Here is a 23941-nt window from a genome sequence, read left to right as displayed (position 1 = left end):
GTGTGTGTGCAAGGGCAACCTCAATATATAATATAGTATGTTATATAACAGAGCAGAGCAGCATGTAGGAGATATCATTCATCATATCATATTCCAAGGTATCACTTGGAATGATCTAGTTTGTGTGTGTGTGTGTTTGCTTTTGTTAATAAAAACGAAATATGCGCTTTTCTATTTTTCTATACTTTTCTATATGTCGAAATGTGCTTAGCAAGAATGTATAAAAAAACACAAAAGTTCAAGTTCACACAAGTTCAAAAGATTAAATTATGTATTTAAGTACTTATTTAAGTACTTTAAGTACTAGTATCAAGTATATAAACACAATGTTATTAGCCTATGGAGAAGCAGCTGTAATAAAACATGACATAAAGTAAAAACAGTAAAAGTTTGTCTAGATAGAGGTAGGCCTATACACAACATTTTCTGGTAAAACAGGAATCAAATGAAAAAATATCAATAAGGAAAAAGATGACAATTAGCCTAAAAACAAAAGGAGGATGTTTGCATACGGTTTGCATTACCCTTGACTCCTTATATTATACTGTCTGCATTTGTTTTAAGTAGAAGGGGAGTTCTGTGTTTGCTCTTCCATTAGAAGACTGAAGTTTGATGCAACACTTATTGGATGGAGAGGAAGTAGTGACTGGGATCTGGACTTAAGATATGCATTTACCAATACACAAGATGTGATGCAACAATCCAGTACAAGCATTCATACAGAAGCCCAACTGATTGAAATGGAAAAAAACAAAAACAAACTATGAACTAACCTAACATTAAAATTGTTTCATTGTATTAAGCCACCAGGAGAAAATTCTGGCATCCCACCTACACTCCCCTGTAAAAATGAATAGACCTCCCCATATTTTTATGAATATCTGTATTTTTCTTTACCAGTGGTTCCCAAACCTCTCTTCAAGGCATCCCAGCTATTGCCTGTTGTTTGAACTGTTGAAAGGAGTGGGAGAAAGTCAGCCAGAAAGAATGTGAGGGACTGGTGGAGAGCAAGCCAAGACGCATCAATGCTGTGATAAAGAATCAGGGTTATTCCACAGAACCGACTGTTGACTGTTGTTGTTTTTGTGGGTAGAAACTTGTTTAATTTGCATTATTCAGTGTATAATGAGATTGTGTATTTTTTTGTATTTTGACCAGTTGTCATTTTCTGCAAGTGAATGTTCTGAATCTTCTTGTCTCTACAGTTTTATATTATGTACATTACCTTTATTTATTTTTTTTATCTTATTACCTCTTCTCTTTATTATCTTCTGTACTTATTTTTCCCTGGTAATGTTCTGCCAGTTGCTGCGGTGGCACCCAAATTAATAAAGTGATTTCTTATCTTATCTTATCCTATCTTATCTTATGAATGAGAATTTTTTTTTTTTATCATATAATATATAACTAAGATGCTGTAACGGCCCTGGCCGTACCCCCAGAAGATTCCCTAGTGTTTCCTTGTGTTTCCCCTTCCCTGTGTTCCCAGTGCTCCCCTGTCTGTCTCTCTCTCTCTGTCTATGTTTGTGTGTGTGTGTGTGTGTGTGTGTGTGTATTGGCGTGGGCGTGGTCTCCCTTCCTTGTTCTCCTGGCTCGCGGCTCTTCTCATCCTGCACACACGTCTGTAATCGGCTCATCACCTCTCCCACTCTGCTCACCTGCCTCTCATCAGCTCATCTACCTGCAGTATATCTACCCCGGCTCTTCAACCATTCTTCGCCAGATTGTTGTTTCAACCTCAGTGGTAGTTACGCTTCAAGGCCAGTCTACTATAGTTAGAGCTCCCAGTGTCTCTTCATGTTTCCTCTCTTGTGCCCCAGGATCATCACCCGCCTACCTGTCTTCCTGCTTGTCTCCCTGCCTGCCTGCCTGCCAGCAACCTCCTAGCCTCCAAGCTACCCCTGCCTGCCACGCTTCCCTTCATTCCACGTTCACGCCAAGCCCCACTCCTTCCCTTATAATAAAACCTTTTCCTTACCCACACCACCCTGTCCGTGTCCTGCGTTTGGGTCCCACCTGTGTTCATAACACATGCTCCAACCAGGCAATCCTGACAAAAGTCCCTTCCATGAGCACATAGCTTCACTAAACCATTCAAATTTATCACCGGGTTACAGCTGACCCCTTCTTTTATGTGTCAGACTCGGCACGGACTCTTTTCAAGCAACGTCCCATGATGCCTTGCACTTGATGTTTTAGCAATGTGTTTTATTGTTGATGTTCTAATTAGGCTTTCCAGTATTTGTGTTTTAGCATATTATAATTCCATGTAGTAGATGACCAACATAGTGATTGTTATATCATTGTTGTTTTGTGTTGGTGACCGACCCGCTGCTTTGATGTGTCGTCTTCTGATAAAAGCCCCCCAGTCCCAATGAGGAAGTATCTGTAGCCATGGAGACAGACTCTCACGGGCTTGTAAACACTAGGGATGAGCCAACTGGTCATACAAAACGACTATCTGGTACGGATATTGTGTTTTTTCCAACTACAGTTGCAGGATTTGGCAGGAGGTGGATCTGTTTTACTAGTTGGCTATAGGCTATGAGCGACAGACTTACACTACAAAACCTTTCACAGACTTGCACTATAATCACAGTATACAGGTCAGACTCAATCAGCCTCTTTCCACTTTATAAAACATGACTGCCATGTGTGACACCTTCCTTTGTGACTCTTAATTTACATTATATGCAAGCAGCACAGGTGTAGCGTCTCTAGTGCAATTGTAGTTTTAATTGCAGATTGCCTGCGTTCACCGGCTGCTTCTTCAGTGTTGTGCTTTATAGACGCCGATTACGTCCACCACAGGTTTGATACCGTTTGAAGGTAGGCTGCTTTTCAATTTAAGTGACAAGTGTTGGGGCAGGAACTTCATCACATGAGGGGGATTAACAATACGCTTCCTGCCTGGGGCGCCCTGGTGGCTCACCGAGTAGGGCGTGTACCATTTGGCTCAGGCCTTTCCGTAGCGACCCGGGTTTGAATCCGACCCGTGGTCCTTTGCTGCATGTCCTCCCCTCGCTCTTTCTCCCATACCTTCCTGTCTCTCTCTCACTATATCTCTCAAATAAAGCATAAAAATGCCAAAAAAAAAAAAAAATACACTTCCTGCCTCAAGGCAAAAAATCGCGTACTGCAGCTTTAACTGTCTCTGCAGCTGCGTGATGTCTAGAGGCAAGACATGAGTTTTTAGGCAGTAATCTCTGTTGTGTCCTGAATGGCTGTTGGTTTGGTTTTGGTTCCAAGTGGAGTTGGAACTGTAACTGGAAAAACACAAAGTTCAATGTTTGACCTCTCAGGCAAAGGAGAACTATCAAAACAGGTCTTTGAAGTCATAGGGATCCAGTCCACAGTAAATCATGTGTTCAAGTCGAGTTGCAAGTCTGTATTGATTTTGCCAGGCTGACTCCTCAATACACTTCTGCATTATAATGCCGATAAATCCCAAGAAGAAGAAGACACCCAGCACAGTTGGGGCATCCAGATAGACATAGAGCTAACTTCTCCAGGCCTCGAAAATACAATTTTAAAATTCCATGACTTTTCCAGGTTTAAGATCCTGTAATAAGATCACATTGTCATGATATGCAGACATAAGCACTGATTATCCTGATTAATAACATTTTGCAGCAGTCTATCTCAACACAGCGTTGAGATGAGGCTATAATAAGTTATGAGCTGATTATAATGTTATTGCACACACTGTGTGTGGAACAGATCCCAATGAGATGGCAAAAAGTACAAAAATTTAAAAAAACTGACAAATGTATGAATCTGTTTTCATGATTACCACAGGATCAAACAAAACAAAAATGCTCATATATTGGTTTTAAACTAACATGAGTTTCCCCACTAGTTGCATTCATATTGCTTGCACTTGCTTGGGTAAGATTATGATCAAATTAGGACACTGAAAAATTTACTTTGGGTCTTGGCAATCTCCAAGAACCATTCTCAAGTGTGCTGCTAATTAATTTGTATATGGACCCAGGAGTTATTTTTCCAAGGCAGGTGTGCAGGTGTGTTGTCTTCCAGATCATAATCAAACTGGCAATATTCTCAAATGCAGAAACACATGAATGTAATGTGCATCTTTAAGTGCTACAGGCAGCATATGAGGCCAGATACCAATGTATGAGTAGCACAGTGTCCCAAAGTAGGGAAAATAAGTCAAATGTACCACAGATGTTCCAGGTAGACGTGGCATGGACTGGTTCTCCCCAAATGTAGGCAGATTTTTAATGAAATATATGTTTGTGTGTGTGTGTGTGTGTGTGTGTGTGCAACTCTAAACTGAGTGTGTGATGCTCTGAGCCGTCCCTCTACAAAATGTTTGGCTCACGTTGCTTGTCGTTTATGATACTTACAGGGTTCCCACCCAGACAAATAAAATCCCTAATCTAATCACATTGATACTTTCGAGGCAGAAGGCAGAGGCAGCCTATCAGCCATATGGTGTGTGGAGGCACAAGGCGGCTCCCTGTCTCCAGCATGTTTGACTGCTGCACTTGACTAGCCCCTTCTCAGCACTGATCTGCCCTATAGAGCCATTGAGGAAGTCCCTTCTCTTCACATATGTGGCCCATATTTTACCGAATGAGTCACTGTGAAGAGTCATCTTTTAAACAATTAATATCTGACCTTGAATAGCTGATATAAAGCTACCATCACTGTCACCAAGACTAATGTGTCTCATCATTAATTGCACGAATCAGCTGAAGGAATGAAAAAATATCTGTAGAACCGCTATATGTTTGGTCTGTGGTTTTTGTTTGACATGCATTGCCAGAGGCATCACATCATGGAGCGCTTCATTCAAATCCTTTCTGATAATGATCCGAGGAAGAGATTCTAAAATTAAACGTTTTGATTTGCCTCAAGCGTTTTCCTACTGTCTCACAGCAGACACTTCTTCGCTCATCATCTTATTTAAGTAATTGTAAACAGATACAGACATTCATTCATTTTCTCTACCTGCTTAAGTCACCAAAGTTACCAAAAATCATCCAACTCTCACAAGCAAAGGAATGGTTTTTTTTTTACTATATATAATATTTTGTTTATTGTTTTCCAAGTGCAAGAAGCTGCCCTACTCCTGTTTCATTCCTTCACTTTTTATATTTTCCAAGTGTCAAGCGAGGCCTATTTGACTTGACAGAGATGATGGGCAGTTATCAAACAAAACAAAACCTATTGACTCAAGTGCTGTGGGAGATCTGAGATACGATATGAGGTTTACACAATCTACAGTGCAAGCTAAAGTCAATATTTGTTCTTAGTTACCCTGTCACACAATGTCTGTACAAACCCATTCAAATAATTACCTTGGTTTTCATCACCTGCATGCACACATACATCACACCCAGACGCTCACACACACACACACACACACACACACACACACACACACACACACACCTACATATACCTGTATTCATGATTTACTCTATTCTCCCCCGGGGCATGTACCATATGATAGAATGACAGCATTTAAAGATAGTAAAAACTGCATGGCCCAGTATCAATCACTTCAATTCAGTTCATTTAAATTCAGCTGATGTTATTTATTTATAACGGCTAAATATTCCTACTTGGCAATTCTTTTAGTGGAAGAAATGTATTTATGCGGATGTTTAAAAACAGCTCCTCCCTCCTCACCTTGGCCCACCCAAGGTTTCTTCCATTTTTTTTTTTTTCCTACCAAGGTTTTTTCTTCTGAGTTTTTCCTTGTGTGCAATGAGGGTCTAAGGCTGGTGGTGCTGGGTGGGCTAGGCTATGTAGAATAGGTAGGTTGTTTTGTCTGTTTGCTAAAATCTGCTCTTGTCTGTCTTGCTTTTTGCTATGTTTGTCGTACTATATAATTTTGTTCACCACTGATTTTTGATAAGTTAGATCTAGTTAGGCTCATTCTCTGTAAAGTCCTCTGACACATGCTTGTGATAAAGGGCTATATAAATAAACAAAGTTGAATGTGAACTTGCTCCTGGTTGCATATTTTCTTTGAAAATCTACCAGTGCAAGGTGTGGTATAATCTATATGTATCTAATATAAACATGTGGTATAATCCCTACTGACCCTATAAATAATCCCTACTGACCCTTTATCTTTTTAGTGAATCAAGATAAATCACAAGAGTACAAATGACTCCCGAAACAGTCAAATATACCATCCCTAAACAAACAGAGTTGGCAATTTGAATATTTCTGAGCCTGCAGGCATTTTATAGTCAACATTTATGTGGAAACTATGATCTGCATATGGGTGAAAGATTGATATCTTTTCATTAATTCCACTTGAACCCGAACCGACCCTAAACAGAGACAAACATCAGTGGCTGTGTGCCATGGAGGGACCGGGAGTATGCAGGTTTTCGTTAGAACAAAAGACTTCAGCAGGTGAGCTCACTGATTAGATCCTCTTCTCTGGTTGAAGGTGTGCTTATCAGTGAAATCACCTGGTGCAGCCTTTTTTTGGTTATTGGCAACCTACATACCCTCGGCCCTCCATGGCTCACAGTTGAATACCTCATAAGTTATGGACCAGTGCATTTTTGAAAGAGGCAACATCTGTCTCATAAATGTCAGAAAGATTCCCTCAGAGTGCAAAAAAACAGGTTTTCATTATTTTTCAGTTTAGAATACATTGTAGATCATGAATATGATCTCTGCGTATAGATAATGGTTAACACTTTTGCAGAAATAGCTGTGTAACTATGTTTTGCATATTAGAGAGTGACTAATGGTGATATCTGATATGTCAACACTCTGGACAAGGAGAGTGACATTATAGAGTTCATAATTCATTCATATCTAAAATAATGTTCAAGTTCATACGTGCTTAAATCATTTTGTCAGTCAAGGAGTTCAGATTAGCTAGCATCCTTTAAAAGGTGCCATTTGTTTTGTAAATGTCAGTTTGGAATGGTGCCCGTCTCATTTTATAACCAAATTCTTTGATTCCCTAGAAAGAAACTTGAGCCGGGACAAAGCAGGACATGGACTCGTCGTTAAACCGTTGCTTTTCTGAAAGAGCGACGTACTGTCTAAGAAATGTTGGAAAGATTCCCTGTAGATTCCCGGTTTCTGTCTTTTCACAATTATTTCAGATTTCCCAATAAAAGAGGACGAAGAATAATAAAAAAAAAAAAACCTGTCAGCAAAATCTATTAAAGGAGTGCCAAATGAAAGCCTATGTCTGTATAATTGTAGCTAATCTAATCTAATACCATGTCACATGATTAATATGATTTCTATGAATGAATTAGTCATCAATGATAAATAAATACTAGAAGTGGGCCTACAATATATGCAATGGCAACAACATTTTTATTTTAAGATCACATAAAGTAACAGAATATCTAAATATGTTCGAAATGTTCCTTCTTTCCTGAAAATAGAAAAAAAAACAGGAAAAAAGACAACTAACCAATGCAAACCTTGTTTCAGTGTTAATTTAATCATACAAATGCTTATTTATAGATACAGGAAAAAAAGGCTTTATTTTGACAATTTCTCTTCAGATAAATGTGCTATCTTAGGACTCTATGTAAACTTTCAGCTCATCCATTCACCATGCCACCCATCTCAGATCTGTACATAGTCACAAACTAAAACTAAAGAATGAATCCAGCAAAATTAAAAGACTTCTTCTTTCCTCTCCATCACGCATCCACACACACACATAAGCACACAGACAAAAAAAACAAAAAAAAACGTGATTAAAAAGAAGCAAGGCAGAACAGTGTATACTGTTTGGGAGGAGGACACTCAGCTCAACTTTCAACAAATACAGCAGCTCTGAAACACAGAAACACAGTATGCTGGTGAATCTTTTTTTCTTTTTTTAAAAAAGGGATTCTAATCACAGAGGTATTTAAAGACAGATGGAGCAAATTTGACAAATTATTCAAAACATCAAGAACTTTGACTGTCTGGTAACCTGGGAAATCCCCCTTTTTGAAATACCCTTCAGAAAAAAAATTTAACAATAACATTAAGCTCCTTCAAGAACAATCCCCATTTTATTTTTAAGCCCAAAATACATTAAGATGAAATGATAAAGGTGGCAAGAGTTAAATATGTCAGTTCCGATAGCAAACTATGTGAAGTTAATTCATCCTCAGACACATATAGCCTGAATGTGTGATCAAGACAAACATGATTGAATGTAACTATCTTCAGTTTCATAAACATACACTGCACAATGATAAGACTTTTGTAAAAAACTGTATGGGTAACATGACAACTAAAACAGCACCGAATGCCGTGAAGAACTTTGGGCTTTTAGGGGGAGGGAAAATGCACAAAACAAACCCCTCCAAACTCTCTGGAAAATGCTGGTATCGCTCAACAACGCACAATAAGCCCAACACACAACCCCGCTGCTTCCGGAAAGAAAATCACCACTTTTAATCATCACAAGTGGCGTACAGCATTGTGCAAATAGCAGAGGCAGAACATCGGTACTGGTAATGCCGAAGTACACTGTCAAATCCCATGTTCAGGTAGTCTTTCCAAGATCAAATAACTCATTAACTTGATGTATTCAGCATGATGTGTCAAGTTTAACTTGGTCGTTTGATTATTAGCACCACCTGCTGGCTATATAAGGGTATCTTTGCAATTGAAGTGTATTGTTAATACAGCAAATGAATAACATTAGGGCAATTAGTGAGTCGGTTGATCCAAATCGGTGACATATCAATTAACAATACTGAGGCGGTGCTTGCCTAACGAGGCTGTCTCAATATAGATGTGTATTTGAGTAGACACAACATCCTTGCCCAAGTAGTATACACCATTTGATGTCAGTTAAATCCAAAAGGAAACCATAACATACATGCACACATACAAGCGCGCGCACAAACACACACACACACACACACACATATACACACATACACATATCTAGTATACTCAGACATGGATTCAGAAACTACAATCATTCACCAGGCAAAATAGATTTTGATGGCTTTTTCAACTCCCTCACACCTCACTTGCTCAAACTCACTCACATCCCTTTGCTAAGCTCATCGGCATCTCCTTAAAGCGAAAACCCACCCTAAAAAAAACACACACATCGTCAGCCTCCCATGCAGTCTCAATTGGGCACCTCCAGAAAGTTTGGCTTGATGACATCACAGATTAGTGTCTTGGTTCTCTGGATTTTTATCTTTGGGAGAGACAGGGTTCCTACACAGGGTTCCTCCACATTTTCTATGAAAAAGTTCCATAGATTTTTGCCCATATCTTCATTTCTTGAATGGATTTGAAAATTTTGGTCAGTGTTCAATATGATGTACGCCGATATTGGCTGGACACTAAGGCCATATCACTCTTCACAACAACTAATGTCATGATTTGAGAAATGCTAGAAATTACACAGTGTGTAGTCAAAAGTCTATCGAGCCTGAATCAAGACTGAACTTTCCCCCGCCTAATTTTCCAGTCTTTTTGTCCAATTCCCAAACTTTTCAATGATCTCATTATTCAATTATCTAATATTCTCATTAATTTCCACATTTCCAGACCTGTGTAAGAACCCTTGAGAGAGTTGTTCATGCTCACAAGTATTCAACTGTCCGACCGTCCATGGGAATAACCAACTGTATGTAAAGTGTTTAGGGCCGATTTTCCCTTTAATTAAGTGTGTTTGACAGCGGAAATAAAAAATAGCTGTGTGTATCTAATATTTTTTTTTTTCAGGATTTATAGCACTCTTAAATGAAGCATTCACACATGCGGATCCAGGTGTTGATGTTAGGTGGGACGTTTCGCTGTAGCGGATGTAATCCATGTCCTCACTGTAGTTTGTGTTTCTGTGGGTATTGGGGCCATGGGCTGGGGAGAGGGTTGTCAAGAGTCAATATAAAACAACTGTTCCTCCCCCCCTCCGACTCCCCTGCATTCAAGGACTCCCAGGCCGTTCAGCTCATCATCCACCATGGGGGGTCTTTGTCGTTCTAGCTCTGTCCAAATGGATAGGGTCCATGAATACCCTGGAAAAAAGACAGGGAGAGAGGTAACGTGAACAAAAGCTGTAAGGGCATCGGAAACTGAATGTATGAAGGTATACAAAGACGGAGCTTTATAGCAATGAATAAACTGAATGAAGCCTGGAGGTGAAGCTCACACCAACAGAATGCAAATGAGAGTACAGGAATGGGTGCGAAGAACTTCAGGGTGTGGTGTATACTGTAAACATAATTATCCCTGCTCTAACCAGCATGTGAGAGGCGCACTACTGTGCACAGGGCAAATTGCAACCTATGATACCCACAGAATGCATCTCTGCAATTTGTGCCGTACTGTAACAAAACCTGCAGTCTGTGTGGAAATACCTCAGGCAATGTCCCTTTGAATTGCTGCCTTGTTTTAAAAAGCCCCGACTGGCTGGCAGAGCCAAGTGTTTCTGAACAGTCCAGTTTAGCCAGTGGGTGTGAGACCCGAACAAAGAATCAACTACTACAGGTATGAGGTGATAATTGTAATAATGTGACCGCAGCTGAGAGATTCACGATTACTTAATGAGCTGTTACACTCACAAGTAGATGCAGTGACTAAGGACTTTTCATCACCAGGGACAATAAAACTTGGTTTAAATATAAACACACATGTCACAATAAATTAGCGATAGAAGCGATGCACAGTTGTATAAAAGTAATAATACCCAAGTGGGGATTGCCTCATACGTCAGCAAATCACACCTACTGTATAATCACAGTATACAACGTCCTCTGATATCACTTCTCTTATAATGGTCTAACACATGCACACTGTATAAAAAGTTTTCTTCATTGTAGTATAAATAACGTACATAAGAAAAAAAACACAAGAAAGCAAGAAATTTAGTACTAAGCTCACTAATTAAAAGAGTTGGCAACCAGTTAGTGCAATTATCAGCACAGCTGGAATGAGTCTTTCACCAACCAAGAGCACTTGGCTGAAACTATGCATTGTATAATTCAGTATATTACACTCTATGAGATTCTTTCTATCATAAGATTTCATAATGTCCCCTCTCGCTGCTTTTGCTTCAGTTATAGTTTATTACCAGAAAGAATTCAATTTTATTTGCAGCCAATTAAACTCCAAAACTTTCCAACTGTTCCACTTGAAAAGGCATAGAGCAAATGAAATGAAATGAAAATGAACAAATGGAGAAAAAAATAGAACAGTAAACTGCAATACATTAACCCAATCCAAAACTAAGTAATTAATGTTTCACAAAATATTAAAGATTATACTGTAATAGTACTGTGGCCCAAGAATCATAATATTGTGTTGGGCAATCTTTGACAATTCACCTCTATAAAATAAATATATCTACTATCTTCTATGGAAGAGGCTGAATTTGAGATTATCAGCTTGAGAATGGAGGTTTTAATTTAAAAATGTCTCGCTACTTATGGTATGCAGTGCAAGGTGGTGCAATGTGTGGAAAGTAAAAGTAGCCCAAACTTTGAACTTGATGAGCCAGAAGACCTTTGATCAGCCTAGAAAAGATAAAACCTGAGTAATTTAATTAGAACAACGGCTCTCATAGATGGCTTGAACAAAAAAAACACTTCACAGAGAACTATCTGGCTGTCCTGCCAACATGATTCAGCCCCAAGCGCTATTGATTCTCCCCCACTTCAAACACATCATATATATGGTAATGGTAAAGTCCAGAAAATGTGGTCATGGCTTTGATAAAAAACTCCCATATACAGCACCAGCCATCATAGAAATCCCCAGTGATAGATTTCTCTTTTATCTGTCCTGCATTGGTGCAACAGCAGCCACTGCAGCCTATTCTTTCTCAAATGTTGAACTGAATAGGCATACTGTGACAAAAATGTTATTTCTCTAAAACAACTGATTGCCAGACTATTCCCTGCAACTTGCTGAAAAGAGAACAAAATCTGAATGATCACAGCAATTCCTCTCCCTGGATGGTCAGACTGTGCAGCTGCAGTGGCAAAAATGATAATCAGAATTATTTTGCTTTATTGTGATGATGATTATTTATCAGGATTATTTGTCTCGGTTTCAGGTAACAAAATTATTTTATTGCACTTTTAAGATGGTTTAAAATCTCCAAATGACAGACAAGGATCCACTTTTAGGAACTAACACAATGTTTTCATGTCCAGATTCAGGAGAAGGATTTTCCTCTGCAACACTGAACGATTCTCTTCTGCTTTGTTTGTCGCTTTTCAAAAGATAGACTATGCAAGTTTTCCCTCTTTCTCTCCCCCTGAACCGCCTTGTTCTTCATCCTAACTCTCATTTAATTGGTCACATACAGTAAGTGTACGTTGCGCATTCAAAGGTTGCGATTGGTTAGATGTAGGGATGGGACGATATCTCGAAATTCACTATACCGCAATGCAAAAATGTGACAATACGTATTGTAGGGCAGATAAATGAATTGTGATATTAGCAACATTTTATTCTGCTGTAGTAATCACAAATGAGACGGCTTGCCCATCACAGTTCCACAAGTTCTCCATCAAAATTATACTATTTGCACTTTGTAATGATGTTTTTAAATTTTTGCTTACGATTGCTAGAAAGATGTGTGTCTCAGAAATAAACAAAATTCTGGTCATACTTTGTTTTCATTGAACTTTCAGGCCTATTTATTACATCGCATCGTGGTTGTACCGAATCGTGAACCCCATATCACGTAAGGCATCCTATCGTCCCATCCCTAGTCAGATGTAATGGAAGCGCTTGATATACCATACCAGGGCTTTTGGGGGAACTGAAGATATAACAAACACTTCAATATTGCTGACTTACACAAAAAATAGTCATGCAAACATAAAATCGTGCTATGTGATTATCTACGCTTAATTGTGCTGCCCAAGGAGGAGCCATTTTCCACTGACATGATGGTTTCAAGTGGAGAGTTAGCTGGATGACTTTGGATAAGCATGAATTTTAACTCCAGTCAAAAGTGAATTACTTCTAACTTTGATGCATACATACCTGACCGTAAGTCACCACCGACAGATTGGTTTGGAGACCATTTGATGCCCTATTTACAGCATTGTGAGACAGTCCATTTTGATCTTGCTGGATTGGCTCCTGCGTGCCTTCCCAGGCTCCGCCAGGGTCTTTGAAGCTGTTGTCAGTGGCGTCATGCTTGTTCTTCTGTGGCGAGGCGAAGGGGTTGAAGTCTCCCTGCACGTTGCGGTGGGGTTGGGTGTTGAACTCTGTCTCGAAGGAGGACAGCTGCTGGGTCACGCCGAGGAGACCTCCTACTTCCACACTAAGAATCACCCAGATCACATCTGTAAAGAAAAGAAGCCACGCGTAAACACAGGCTCACTATATGAATGAGAAAGCAGAGCTGATATCAAAAAACTTCAATCAATCATGCAATTACATATTAGCAATAAAACTGACCTGTCCACAATTCTGCAACAAGGCAGGAGATAGACAATTACTTGGATGGATTACTATGACACATTTTTCCTGACCAAATTCCTTGACAGAGCACAATTTCCATGATGATATTTGCCACTGTCTTGCCACTTACGTAACTATGAAATGTGCTTTTTGGGGTTAATATTCCTTCAAAAAGGTGCCACCACCTGAGAAGCAGCCAAGCTGAAAAAATGTCCATTCTCTTTTCCAATACTTTTTACACATACAGTATATCATTTTCTATCCTTTTCCAGGCCTGAAAACACAAATTATATGGATTTCAGGACAGTGATGCATGCATTCTGCACATTCTATATTACTTTATTATCATGATATGCTCAGAAAGTCGGTGGGGCCTCACGTAGTACTGCTCCACTTTACAGTCATTCTTTTATACTTCCCCCCTTAAAAGGTTATCTTTTATCTTACTGGCCCAAAATTTGACCTCCCTCAAAATTTACATTGTGTACTTTGTTTCAACATAGCTCAGCCTTTAGCAACACTTTGGACAAAACTTGCTATTTATGGAACTGTTCTTTCAAATACAAGGCAGCAGGGTGTAGAACAGGCACACTGTTCTTAATCTTTTCACACTGAATTTAATACCTCTTCTTCTTGGTCACTTTCAAATACTTTGTGAAACAACCATTATATAAGTGATCTTATGTATAAAAGGCCCGCCTCCTCACCAATCAGCTCTCTGGAAACTTGGAATCACCAATCCTACAAGATCCCCATATGAACAGAAACATTTCATTCAATTCAAGGCATTCAATTCAAATGAAAGTTATAAATAGGTAACTATTGTATTAACAGATAGTAAGAAGGGCTGTTACCAGGGTGACTGTGTTTAGAAACTGGTAGAATCACTTTGCTTTATGTGATCATTTATTTTATCAGAGATAGGCTATTTATTAGGCTACAAAATATAATAAATGTTTGTAGCATTTCCACTGGCCACTGGCCCAGTCTGGCTATAACAGAGGGCTTCTAACAAGCAGCAGGTAGCTTACATTAGTTGACCATAGTTATCAATACTGAATGAAATTTAGGCCTACTGTTGCATATCAAGTCTGCAAGTCTGCTGGAATTCTTTAGTGATTAATGCAACAGACTGAACTCATATTCCATCACCAAAGCCCTGGGCACCATCGGTCTTTATGAATATGAAATCTTTTCACAGCCTCAATGTGACACAATATTGTATCAATGAGAAGAATGAACACTGTGTCTTAATGATGGCAGCGATATGAATTTATACATCTATACTATTTGTAATTTTCCTCCAGCAATTTCCCTAGCTTTGGCAGCAGTGACACTGTTACTTTTCACTGTTATAATGTTTTTGTATTGCTCATATTTATTTATTACAACAGTTTATTCTTCTTGAGAGAAAGACACAAATGTTATCCATTTCTTTCCCTCACCCACTTTTACAATCTACTAGGCTACGTGTTGAAATTGTCAGTGTCAGCAGCATGTTTACATAATCCCACAATTATTTATAGCTTATTATTTTATGGTTTGTTTATTATTTTCTACCATTTTTATTGATACTTTTTAATTGTAATTGTGTGCTTATATGATATTTCCTTTTCCCTGCAGAATCATATCATTTTTGCCGCTACAACAACCTAATTTCCCCTCAGAGATCAATAGTTTAATTATATCTCATAGGGTCCACTTGTAATTCCACCTGGCGTACGCCGAAACTGGTCCAGGTAGGCGGAGTCAGCACTTGATATTAAAACGGGCGACACCGTGGCGTATGCTGGATGGCCCGCTTCAACCTGGCGGCTGAGACGGCGCTCTCCTATTGGCTGAGATACTGAACGGAGTTAGAAAGAGAACCAGACAAAAACACAAGCATTATGAGGATTTACGTTTTCTCTTGAACCCTTGTGCCAAAATGTTTTGTGTTTACACCACGCACAGCTGCTGAAATAAGGATTGTTGTTGTAAAATATACAAGCAACACCAGCCGGGTGCGTTTTGCACTTGATTTTAGCAGCGAACTCCGCCTAGACCGCCTACGTCGGGCCTGTGCACCCCAGCGTGAATAACAAGTGGGCCCATATTAAATACGTTGCTCTCTCCGTGTTGCATGTGATTGGCTATTTGTTACAAACCCCGCCTCTTTCATGAACACACTCACAGCTGGATTGATAAAACCTGGGTTGACAGAGCAAGTTGATGACCAGCTTACGTGAGACCAGTTATCCGGGGTCGCCAATGTTAGGTTTTGTGAAGCCAGCTTGCAAAGATAGCCTATGTTGACCTCTGTGAACTTTGTGAAACAGACCCCAGGTAGTTGTTTGCCATCACAATGGCAAGACAGGTTTTGAACTGCACATACTGTATATCATTGATTTTTGTCACTACAACCAATGACGCTAGGACGGACGCTAATATATGGTTATAATTAAATTTGCTTGCCCCAAAAGTACCAACGGGAGCAGAGTGGATGTGCCAAACGTTGTTTGTTTGTTATTAACTTTCTGGTCTGGCCTCCTAACACATTCCTCATGATAAGTTTCATCTTTGCCGATTTCCTACCTCCGTAGAATAATCCGGTGGCTGTACACATTCTCCACTGGCCCTGGTACATGCCTGGTGCTGTGGGACTGCGCATCTGCACACTCACGTCTGATATTTCCTGGGGGTCTAGAGACTTCACCATGACCATGTTTACATGCCCAAACTGGTCCCCACCGATGTACTTGAGACAAACCCCAGGCGGCCATGACTCAGCACCTGTAATATACACAAAGGGGTACAGTTAAAACGCAGTTCAGCGACATAACCATGAAGGTATAACTGCAAGACATTTGCAACTGCACATACATGCATGCATAACTGTGTGCTAATACACACACACACACACACACACACACACACACACACACAATCATTCAGAAATGCTATTTTCATAAATGTGTGAATGTAGTGACATGCTCCACACCTGTGTTTTGTATTCTCCAGGTCTTTGTGAACTGTGTATCTGGGGGAACAGACTCTCCTTCCCCAATTGTCACATCCTCAACAAAGGACATAGATGGCGTGTTGACATTGGGACTTTCAAAGTCATAATATGCACCGATAGCAGCCTGCAGGTTCCTGTTCCAACACAAAAGGGGATGGGGAGTACATGAGAGTGATGTTATGGTGGGTTGACACTGCAATCTTTGGTAATACTAAGCAAAACTAGGGATGGGATGATATATAGAAATGCAACATATCGGGATACAAAAATTAGCCAACACCTATCGTGGGGCAGAAAAATGAATCGTGATATTAGTTACATTTTATTCTGCTGAGAGACGGCTTGCCCATCACAAGCTCTTCATCCAAATTATATTATTTGCACTTGTAATGACATTTTTAAATTGTTGCTTACATTCTACAAAGCCAATGCCATCGCTAGAAAGATTTGTGGCTCAGAAATAAACATAATTCTGCAGTCAGCTTTGTCGTCATTGAATTGTGAGATTGAATCGTGAGAGAAGCATATCGTCCCATCCCTAAACAGTCCTATTGAAAGAGCTAATCATGTAATAACATACAATCTGATACTTCATTGATCTCTGTAGGGAAATTCCCTTTACGCTTGCCCCTCTACTCCAGGGATGTCAGAGCACAGTGTCAGCACTTGGAGCTGGTAGAGATTCAGTGGCTTGCTCAAGGACACTTCAGTAGGACGGTAGGATAGGATACGTGTTGACTCATCTGGGTGCTTGGACCCTGGTCTTCCAGTTTAAGGACTGTCTCTCTAACCAATAGGCTACTCTGCTGCCCCATGAACTAATCCATCAATCAAAGAGCCTACTCTTCTGCTATTGATAATTAAATTAGTGATCAAGGTCATGAGCCACTGTTCACTTACAAGCCTGGCATCGATTGATCAGGGATACAAAGAAGTCGTGACAAAGACCACTTGTTATCAGCCGTCCGCAGATCACGACCGGTTACGTCATCACACTGACTGACTGGTGCTGCCGTGAGTTGTGGCTTCCTCCTAAAGAGCAGGTTTAACTAGCTTAGCTGCGGACCATTCTTGCCTGGGAAGACTATTATGTAACATGGCAGATAAGGACTTGAGCTAGCTAGTTAGCTGGCTTGCTCTTTGCTTTTTTACGTGAACGCAGCTCACAGTCGGGAGGGCAAACTTTGTCGTTTCACTTCCGTTAGCGCCAGATGAACGTTAGGAGTTAACTGCCATTTCCCGTATATGATGAATCAACCCCCTCGGCTCTGAACTGCACTAACCTGGCACCATGTCTGCCTTTTTGTAGCACTTTAACGTATGCTAGCTTGCTAGATGGCTAGGTTAGCTTCACGCTGCTGCCCACCACAGGCCCTCATATCCCCGCACTCACCAGTTGGTCATGTCCAGGAAGAAGGCGCAGCCAGCGGGGTTGAGTTGAAACCCCAGCAGTCTTTGAAACTCCGAAATGAGGACGTCCTTGTCCGTGGTGCCCATGCAGCTGAATTTCTGCATGAGCTCCGCGTCTACGTCCATATCCATGCCCTCCATGGATGGCAGGTGTCCCGTAGCGGAGACGGGTGACGGGGGGGGGGGGGGTCCTCTCTCAATTTAGTCCGAGGCCTTGTCCAGCCATAACAACCAGTTCAACAACAACAACCTCAGTACGCATGGCAGGAGGGGACAACGTTTGACGTTACTACAAAATCGCACGTCAGTTTTCACGAATCACGATGTGGGCGCCAACGTCATCTGTTGCTATTTGAAGCCACCTTTTCATTGGTTTATCAATGAATGAAAGTTGGCTTCGGTGTGGTGTATCGATAAATAGATCTGGCACATGAAATGATCTAACCTACATCATCATAAAATGTACATTACAAATCAAGCAAGATTTATCCGCAGAATTGTACCTGCAGGGAAGGAGAGATATGTTCAACAAAACTATATTTAAAAAACAATTACACTGATCTAGGCAAGTAGTAAATACAATAAAACAAAACAAAAAAAAATAAAAGTGTGGGTAAACTATGAACTCCACTCGATAATCAATATAAGGCAAACATCAACCAATATAAACAATAGAGTGATCTCCCATTGTGTTACAATGGTGTATACTACAAATTTATCCCATAAAGGTTTATGCCAGCCCAAAAAGGTTGTAAAATATTATTCAAAGAATAAAAACATTGGTAAATTGAGTTTACCCTCCGCTACATCCCTGGTTACAGTATTTATTACGACGTTGTTATGGAGCCTTACAATGAATAGCGTGCAGACGGAACTAAATGTGGCCTGGACTCGTTTCTAGTAGGAACATTTATTAGGAACACCGGAATCGCGCTCTCGACGGAGACCGCAAGGAAACATGCCTAAGTAAGTTAACATATCATCTCTTGTTATGTTTAATCCCTGATTCGCACTGTTTCTCAAACCATATTGTGATTTATGTTTGTAATTGATGAATGATGATTTGATATAAGTTGAAAACCATAACGAAACGGACCGTCTCGTTTCCGAATGGAAGCGCGGATCCTTGTGTTGGCTCAGCCTATTTGCTGGGATGAACCGGAACGTTAACGGTAGCTAACTTAGCCAACATTAGCTTGGTACACAAAAGAGGGTCCTGTGCTCTTAAATCATTTTAATCAGCAGCAGTCAAACGTACTCGGTATATAGTATTGTGGAATATAGGCCACGTTAAACAACGACTTGGCTTACTAACAAACATTTAACGTTAATGTATTTTATTAGTCGTGTTGGTTATCAGTAATGTTGGGTCCGACGGATTGTGGCTCTGCAATGCTACTGTTGGTACTGATTTGATTATTTTTCAGTGACGATATTGATATTATAACACAAGATCTGATGCATCGTGACATTCACTTACCTCTAACGTTAACGTCGTAACTGCAGCTGTAACTCTGGACCACCACTCCCTTGATGGCCAATGATTGATGCCTAAACTCAAGATCAACAACTCACAATAATAAAATAAGTACAAAGTAAGAAAATCAGCATGCAATCTGATAGTTAAAGTACAATTTGCAGACAGGACAGGTCATGACTGCAGCTCTGGTTTTGTTTTATGTATCAGTTGTTATTTATACTGTTAATTTTCTGTCTTTTCAACCTTCCACAGATTTTACTGTGACTACTGTGACACCTACCTTACACATGACTCGGTAAGATTTGTTTGCATTTATCACATAATTCACAAAATCAAATAGTTGAAAAGCATAAGGGGGTCATATCTTTGATCTGTTCCGCTCATGATAAATATCCCCAACTTTCTTATTCTGTTTCTTTCCTAGCCATCGGTGAGGAAAACCCACTGCAGTGGTCGAAAACACAAAGAAAATGTGAAAGATTACTACCAGAAATGGATGGAGGAGCAAGCTCAGAGCCTGATCGATAAAACAAGTAAGCAAATAATTGTCTCGTAGAATTGACGTAGAACAAATAGTACAACATGGTTTTGTTCTGCTTTGCCTTGGTTGTATGTCAAAATCAACAAATATCAGACTTTGATAATGCAATCGAACCTCTCCACACTTCTAATGTGGGAACTGCATGCTTAACAACTGTATCTGAAATTGGTAGCCTCGCAGATGTAGATGGTAAACTAGCTGTCAGAGGAAATGTATTCCTTGCTAAACACTTAAGCAGTGAGATGATTATTTGTGTACCACATGGGAGAGAGAGTACTGTGTGGCAGTTTGTGTGTTAATGCTTTGTCCCTCTCACCCAACAGCGGCTGCGTTTCAACAGGGAAAGATTCCTCCCACGCCGTTCCCTGGTGGCCCTCCCCCAGGTGAGGCCGTCGTCCTTCAGCTCCACAGTAATTACTAACCACGACATGCACCATGATTCTTCATACTTTTCCCCTCACTCTCATATAGGAAAGATTATCAGCTTCATCAGGGCTCTTTTTCAACATAATAATAATATACAGTACTGTGCAAAAATCTTAGGCACATGTAAAAGAAACAAAGTAAAGCGAAGATGCTTTCAAAAATAATTAAATGAAAAGTTTCTAAATATCAAAAAATGTACTATAAAGAGCAGTCTACTGACACACTAATGCAGAAAAAAATTAATAAACATCTAAGACACACTTTATATAAAAACCTCTTGGGTGCCTAAGACTTTTGCACAGTACTGTATATATATCTATACACACACACACACATCACTTTTACCATCAGTTGTTTACCTGGCTTCCATCCTCTCAGCCCCTAAATATCACATCTCAACTCTGCTATCACAGAAAATCCTGACTGTCAACTTGAATCAAACTAGATTGGGACAATGAGTGGCACCGTATAGTGTTATATAATGGAATTTTATAGCCTCTCTTGCAAGTCCAATCTTGTACAACAAAAAAGTCAAGTTTCTGTCTAACACACACCGTTACAAATACATGCTAACAGTCTGTGCTTTCTGACTGTAAAACCAAATGAAACCAAACCTGGAGACTGGATTGATTTATGGCCATTACCATGCCTGGTCCTAACCAGACTCTTTGACCCAAAGCTACAGCTGTATGGGAGATCTAGCTCTCCTCGCTAAGCTTTTCCCATATTAGAAATACGAATTACCTTTCTACCTGAACAGGAGTCAGTTATTACCTGTCTCGCCAGCAGTCGGCACTTGTGGAAAACTGTCTGAGAGAAAGCCTCAGGAAGGAGTTCTGATTCTAGCCAATTAACAAAAACAGCTATGAGGTAAACACATTTGACCAGAACAGATACCATGAGAGGAGTTACCATGCTCCGTGTAAAGAAGTTCTTCAAAAACATGACGCCAAGATAATTATTTGTATGCACAACGGTGCGCTCAAGTTTGTTTTCCAGGTCGCACAATTTCTGTTTTCGTCACATTCAGTTCTGATTTGATATAGAGATACATTTTTAGCTTTTAGATCAGGCATGTTATCTGTGTCCTCTTGAACATTGTCATGCAACTGTGCAAGTGCATTGGAAAGCATTTCAGTAAAATAGCCTCAACCAAAAATGTGAAGTTTTCAATGCTAATGGATCACTCAGACATGATGGCAACTTAAGTTTGCTACATTTGTGTTGGCAGATAATGCTGGAGAAGCAGCAGTCACTTATTTATGTTTGGCAATTTAATATTTTTAGACAAGACATTTGAACAATTTTATAACTTATATGTTTAATCGTCAGAGAAATCAGTTGAAATTCAGCTCCCAAATGTAACCTGACTTACTGTTGTTCATGGACAAGGGATGCATCTGATCCATGTACTTCTTCTTCGCCTTTACATGGATTTTAGGCTAATGTTTGACATTTGCTCCACAGGTGGTCCTCCACGCCCAGGCATGCTGCCAACACCCCCTATGGGAGGTCCTCCTATGATGCCCATGATGGGACCTCCACCCCATGGAATGATGCCTGGTGGACCTGGTAAGAGATGTTATTCTTTGATGGACAAAAAGGATTCATAAATCCTAATCTGTGCTACTTGACATTTCAGAGTGCTGGGAGAAACTGTGTGGTTTTATGGTTGTGTGTATTAAAGATATTTCAGCTAAACAAAGACAGAAGCTAAAAGACAGAGAAATAAGTTATTCCATTTTGCCATTACCTCATGATAGACACAAGCTTGTCAAGATATTGCAGCAATTCACTCAACCATCAACAGCTACGTTCATATGCACAGAGTAACCCGGCTTCTGGCCATACAACATACATGCATACGTTAAGGTCTTATTTGGGTTAATCTGTTTACATGCACCTTTGATACGATGTGATTGAGCATCCCTGTTGTCATGAATAAACTAGTTAACAAAATATTGCTGTCCACCTAAGGTATCCCATTCACATAAAACGGCCTGCCAGCAAAAAAGTATGAATAGGTGTGGCTGCCAGCCAACACCACCTATTTAACTGAGGTTATTTCTACTACAAGAGAAAGAAACAATAATCCCAATAGTATATTGCTTGTCACCGTGTGTTTTGTTGACATCAAAATGTACCCATAACATGGTGAAAGTCTGAGTTTGCACTGGGTCCACTTGTAATTGCCACCGGTGTACGCCGAAACTGGCCCGGGTGGACCGAGTCAGCACTTGATATTAAAACTGGCTACGCCACGGTGTGCGCCAGATGACCCGCTTCAACCTGACGGCTGAGACCGGTTCTGACATAACCAGCGTTCTCCTATTGGCTGAGATACTGAACGGAGTTAGAAAGAGAACCAGACAAAACACAAGCAGGCAGAGGTTTACGTTTTCTCTTGCAAGATGTGATTTAGCTTATAATGCTTTTCTATCCTTGTGCCAACATGTTTTGTGTTTACACCACGCATAGCTGCTGAAATAGGATTCTTGTTGTAAGATATACAAGCAACACCCGCCAGGTGTCTTTTGCACTTGAATTTAGCAGCGAACTCCGTCTACGTCAAGCCCGAGCTGCCCTGGCATGAATAACAAGTTCAGCCACTGACAGAGAGAACCAAAAGTCAAAGGAGTAAGATGTTTCCATGCCACAGTAAACGTAAAATTGGAGTATGAGCTTCAGGTTATTCTAAATGAGTTATGATATTTACATGCATTGAATTCTCTGCATGTAACTGTAGCCAATGTTGAAAATGGACTCAATGGATGGACTCTGTATCACAAACATTTTATTGGACATATTCTGTGTTGTAGACATTCATGCTTGGCCATGTATGTGCTAATGTCAAAAAGCGATACCTAAGCTGTCTGTTTCTTCACCGTCGTGTCTAGGCGGCATGAGGCCACCAATGGGAGGACACATGCAGATGATGCCAGGACCACCACACATGATGCGTCATCCTCGACCCATGATGATGCCAGTCAGGCCCGGCATGATGCGACCGGACAGATAAGACTGAGTGGATTTCCCATGTTCTTTGCTGCCATGAACAGTCATTGTCTTGTGAGGACACAACAATCCAGCAGGTTTTTTTAAATGCCCACTCTCTCAACCTTGAACTTCGGTCCCTGATGTAGTCATGCCATGTCTGTCTAATTAATCTCTGTTTGAGTCCCGGTATTTATTACAATTTAGTTCATCAGAAAATAATTTCAGATCCCCCTCTTGCAGGTCAGATTTTATATTGTATGTTTTGTTTTTTTTAAATGAAACATCGTCTCTCCACTCTTGAATATGTTTTAAGTATGTTTTCTCACTCTGACATACTGTTCAGCATGCACGTCCTAAAGAACATGTTTGATTTGACAATATTTTGTAACTATGTTCTTGCTTTTTTGTTTTAGGTCTACACCATGTATTTTTTTTGTATTTCAATGCATTGTTTTGAGAAATAAACAGTGATTTCAAACTTCTTTCTTCTGGATAGCAGTTAATATGCATGACACAGTGAGATACGGTTCATTTAGATTTTTTTTGTTAAAACCAAAAAGGTTGTGGAGAATTGTTTTGAGCTGAGTTTTCACTATTTTGTGTTCAGAAGAGTCATACTTCTCTTTTGGAATAGGCCATGATGGATCCAGAATTCTGCAGAATGTATTCTTTTGATTGCAAT

The 23941-nt window shown here is 40.0% G+C and overlaps 2 protein-coding genes across 5 annotated transcripts; one reads left to right on the top strand and one right to left on the bottom strand.

Moving 5' to 3' along the window:
- Positions 1-7349: 7349 nt before the first annotated feature.
- Positions 7350-17998, bottom strand: ilrun (inflammation and lipid regulator with UBA-like and NBR1-like domains). 3 transcript variants are annotated; one of them, XM_071542297.1, is made up of 5 exons: positions 17799-17998; positions 16385-16539; positions 15979-16176; positions 12982-13286; positions 7350-10001 (listed from the first exon to the last, which is right to left on the bottom strand). In XM_071542297.1, exons 1-5 carry the CDS (start codon positions 17954-17956, stop codon positions 9966-9968), a joined length of 852 nt encoding a protein of 283 aa, XP_071398398.1. In that variant the 5' UTR covers positions 17957-17998; the 3' UTR covers positions 7350-9965. The 3 variants fall into 3 exon arrangements, with proteins under 3 accessions (XP_071398398.1, XP_071398400.1, XP_071398401.1); XM_071542299.1 differs by lacking the exon at positions 17799-17998 and adding an exon at positions 17306-17393; XM_071542300.1 differs by lacking the exon at positions 15979-16176.
- Positions 17999-18700: 702 nt separating this feature from the next.
- snrpc (small nuclear ribonucleoprotein polypeptide C) lies at positions 18701-23741 on the top strand. 2 transcript variants are annotated; one of them, XM_071542321.1, is made up of 6 exons: positions 18701-18781; positions 19548-19590; positions 19720-19828; positions 20160-20219; positions 21730-21834; positions 23160-23741. In XM_071542321.1, the coding sequence occupies exons 1-6, from the start codon at positions 18774-18776 to the stop codon at positions 23279-23281; spliced, it is 447 nt and encodes a 148-aa protein (XP_071398422.1). In that variant the 5' UTR covers positions 18701-18773; the 3' UTR covers positions 23282-23741. The 2 variants fall into 2 exon arrangements, with proteins under 2 accessions (XP_071398422.1, XP_071398421.1); XM_071542320.1 differs by having other exon boundaries at positions 20160-20246.
- The last annotated feature ends 200 nt before the right edge of the window (positions 23742-23941 follow it).

Source organism: Centroberyx affinis, unplaced genomic scaffold, assembly GCF_046629955.1.
Source record: "Centroberyx affinis isolate AG114_WGS23_722 - 3 ecotype Tasmania unplaced genomic scaffold, CSIRO-AGI_Caff_v1 ptg004049l_1, whole genome shotgun sequence".
NCBI lineage: Eukaryota > Metazoa > Chordata > Actinopteri > Beryciformes > Berycidae > Centroberyx > Centroberyx affinis.
The sequence above is the reverse complement of the archived record's forward strand: the minus strand, read 5'-3'. Positions and strand labels throughout refer to the sequence as shown.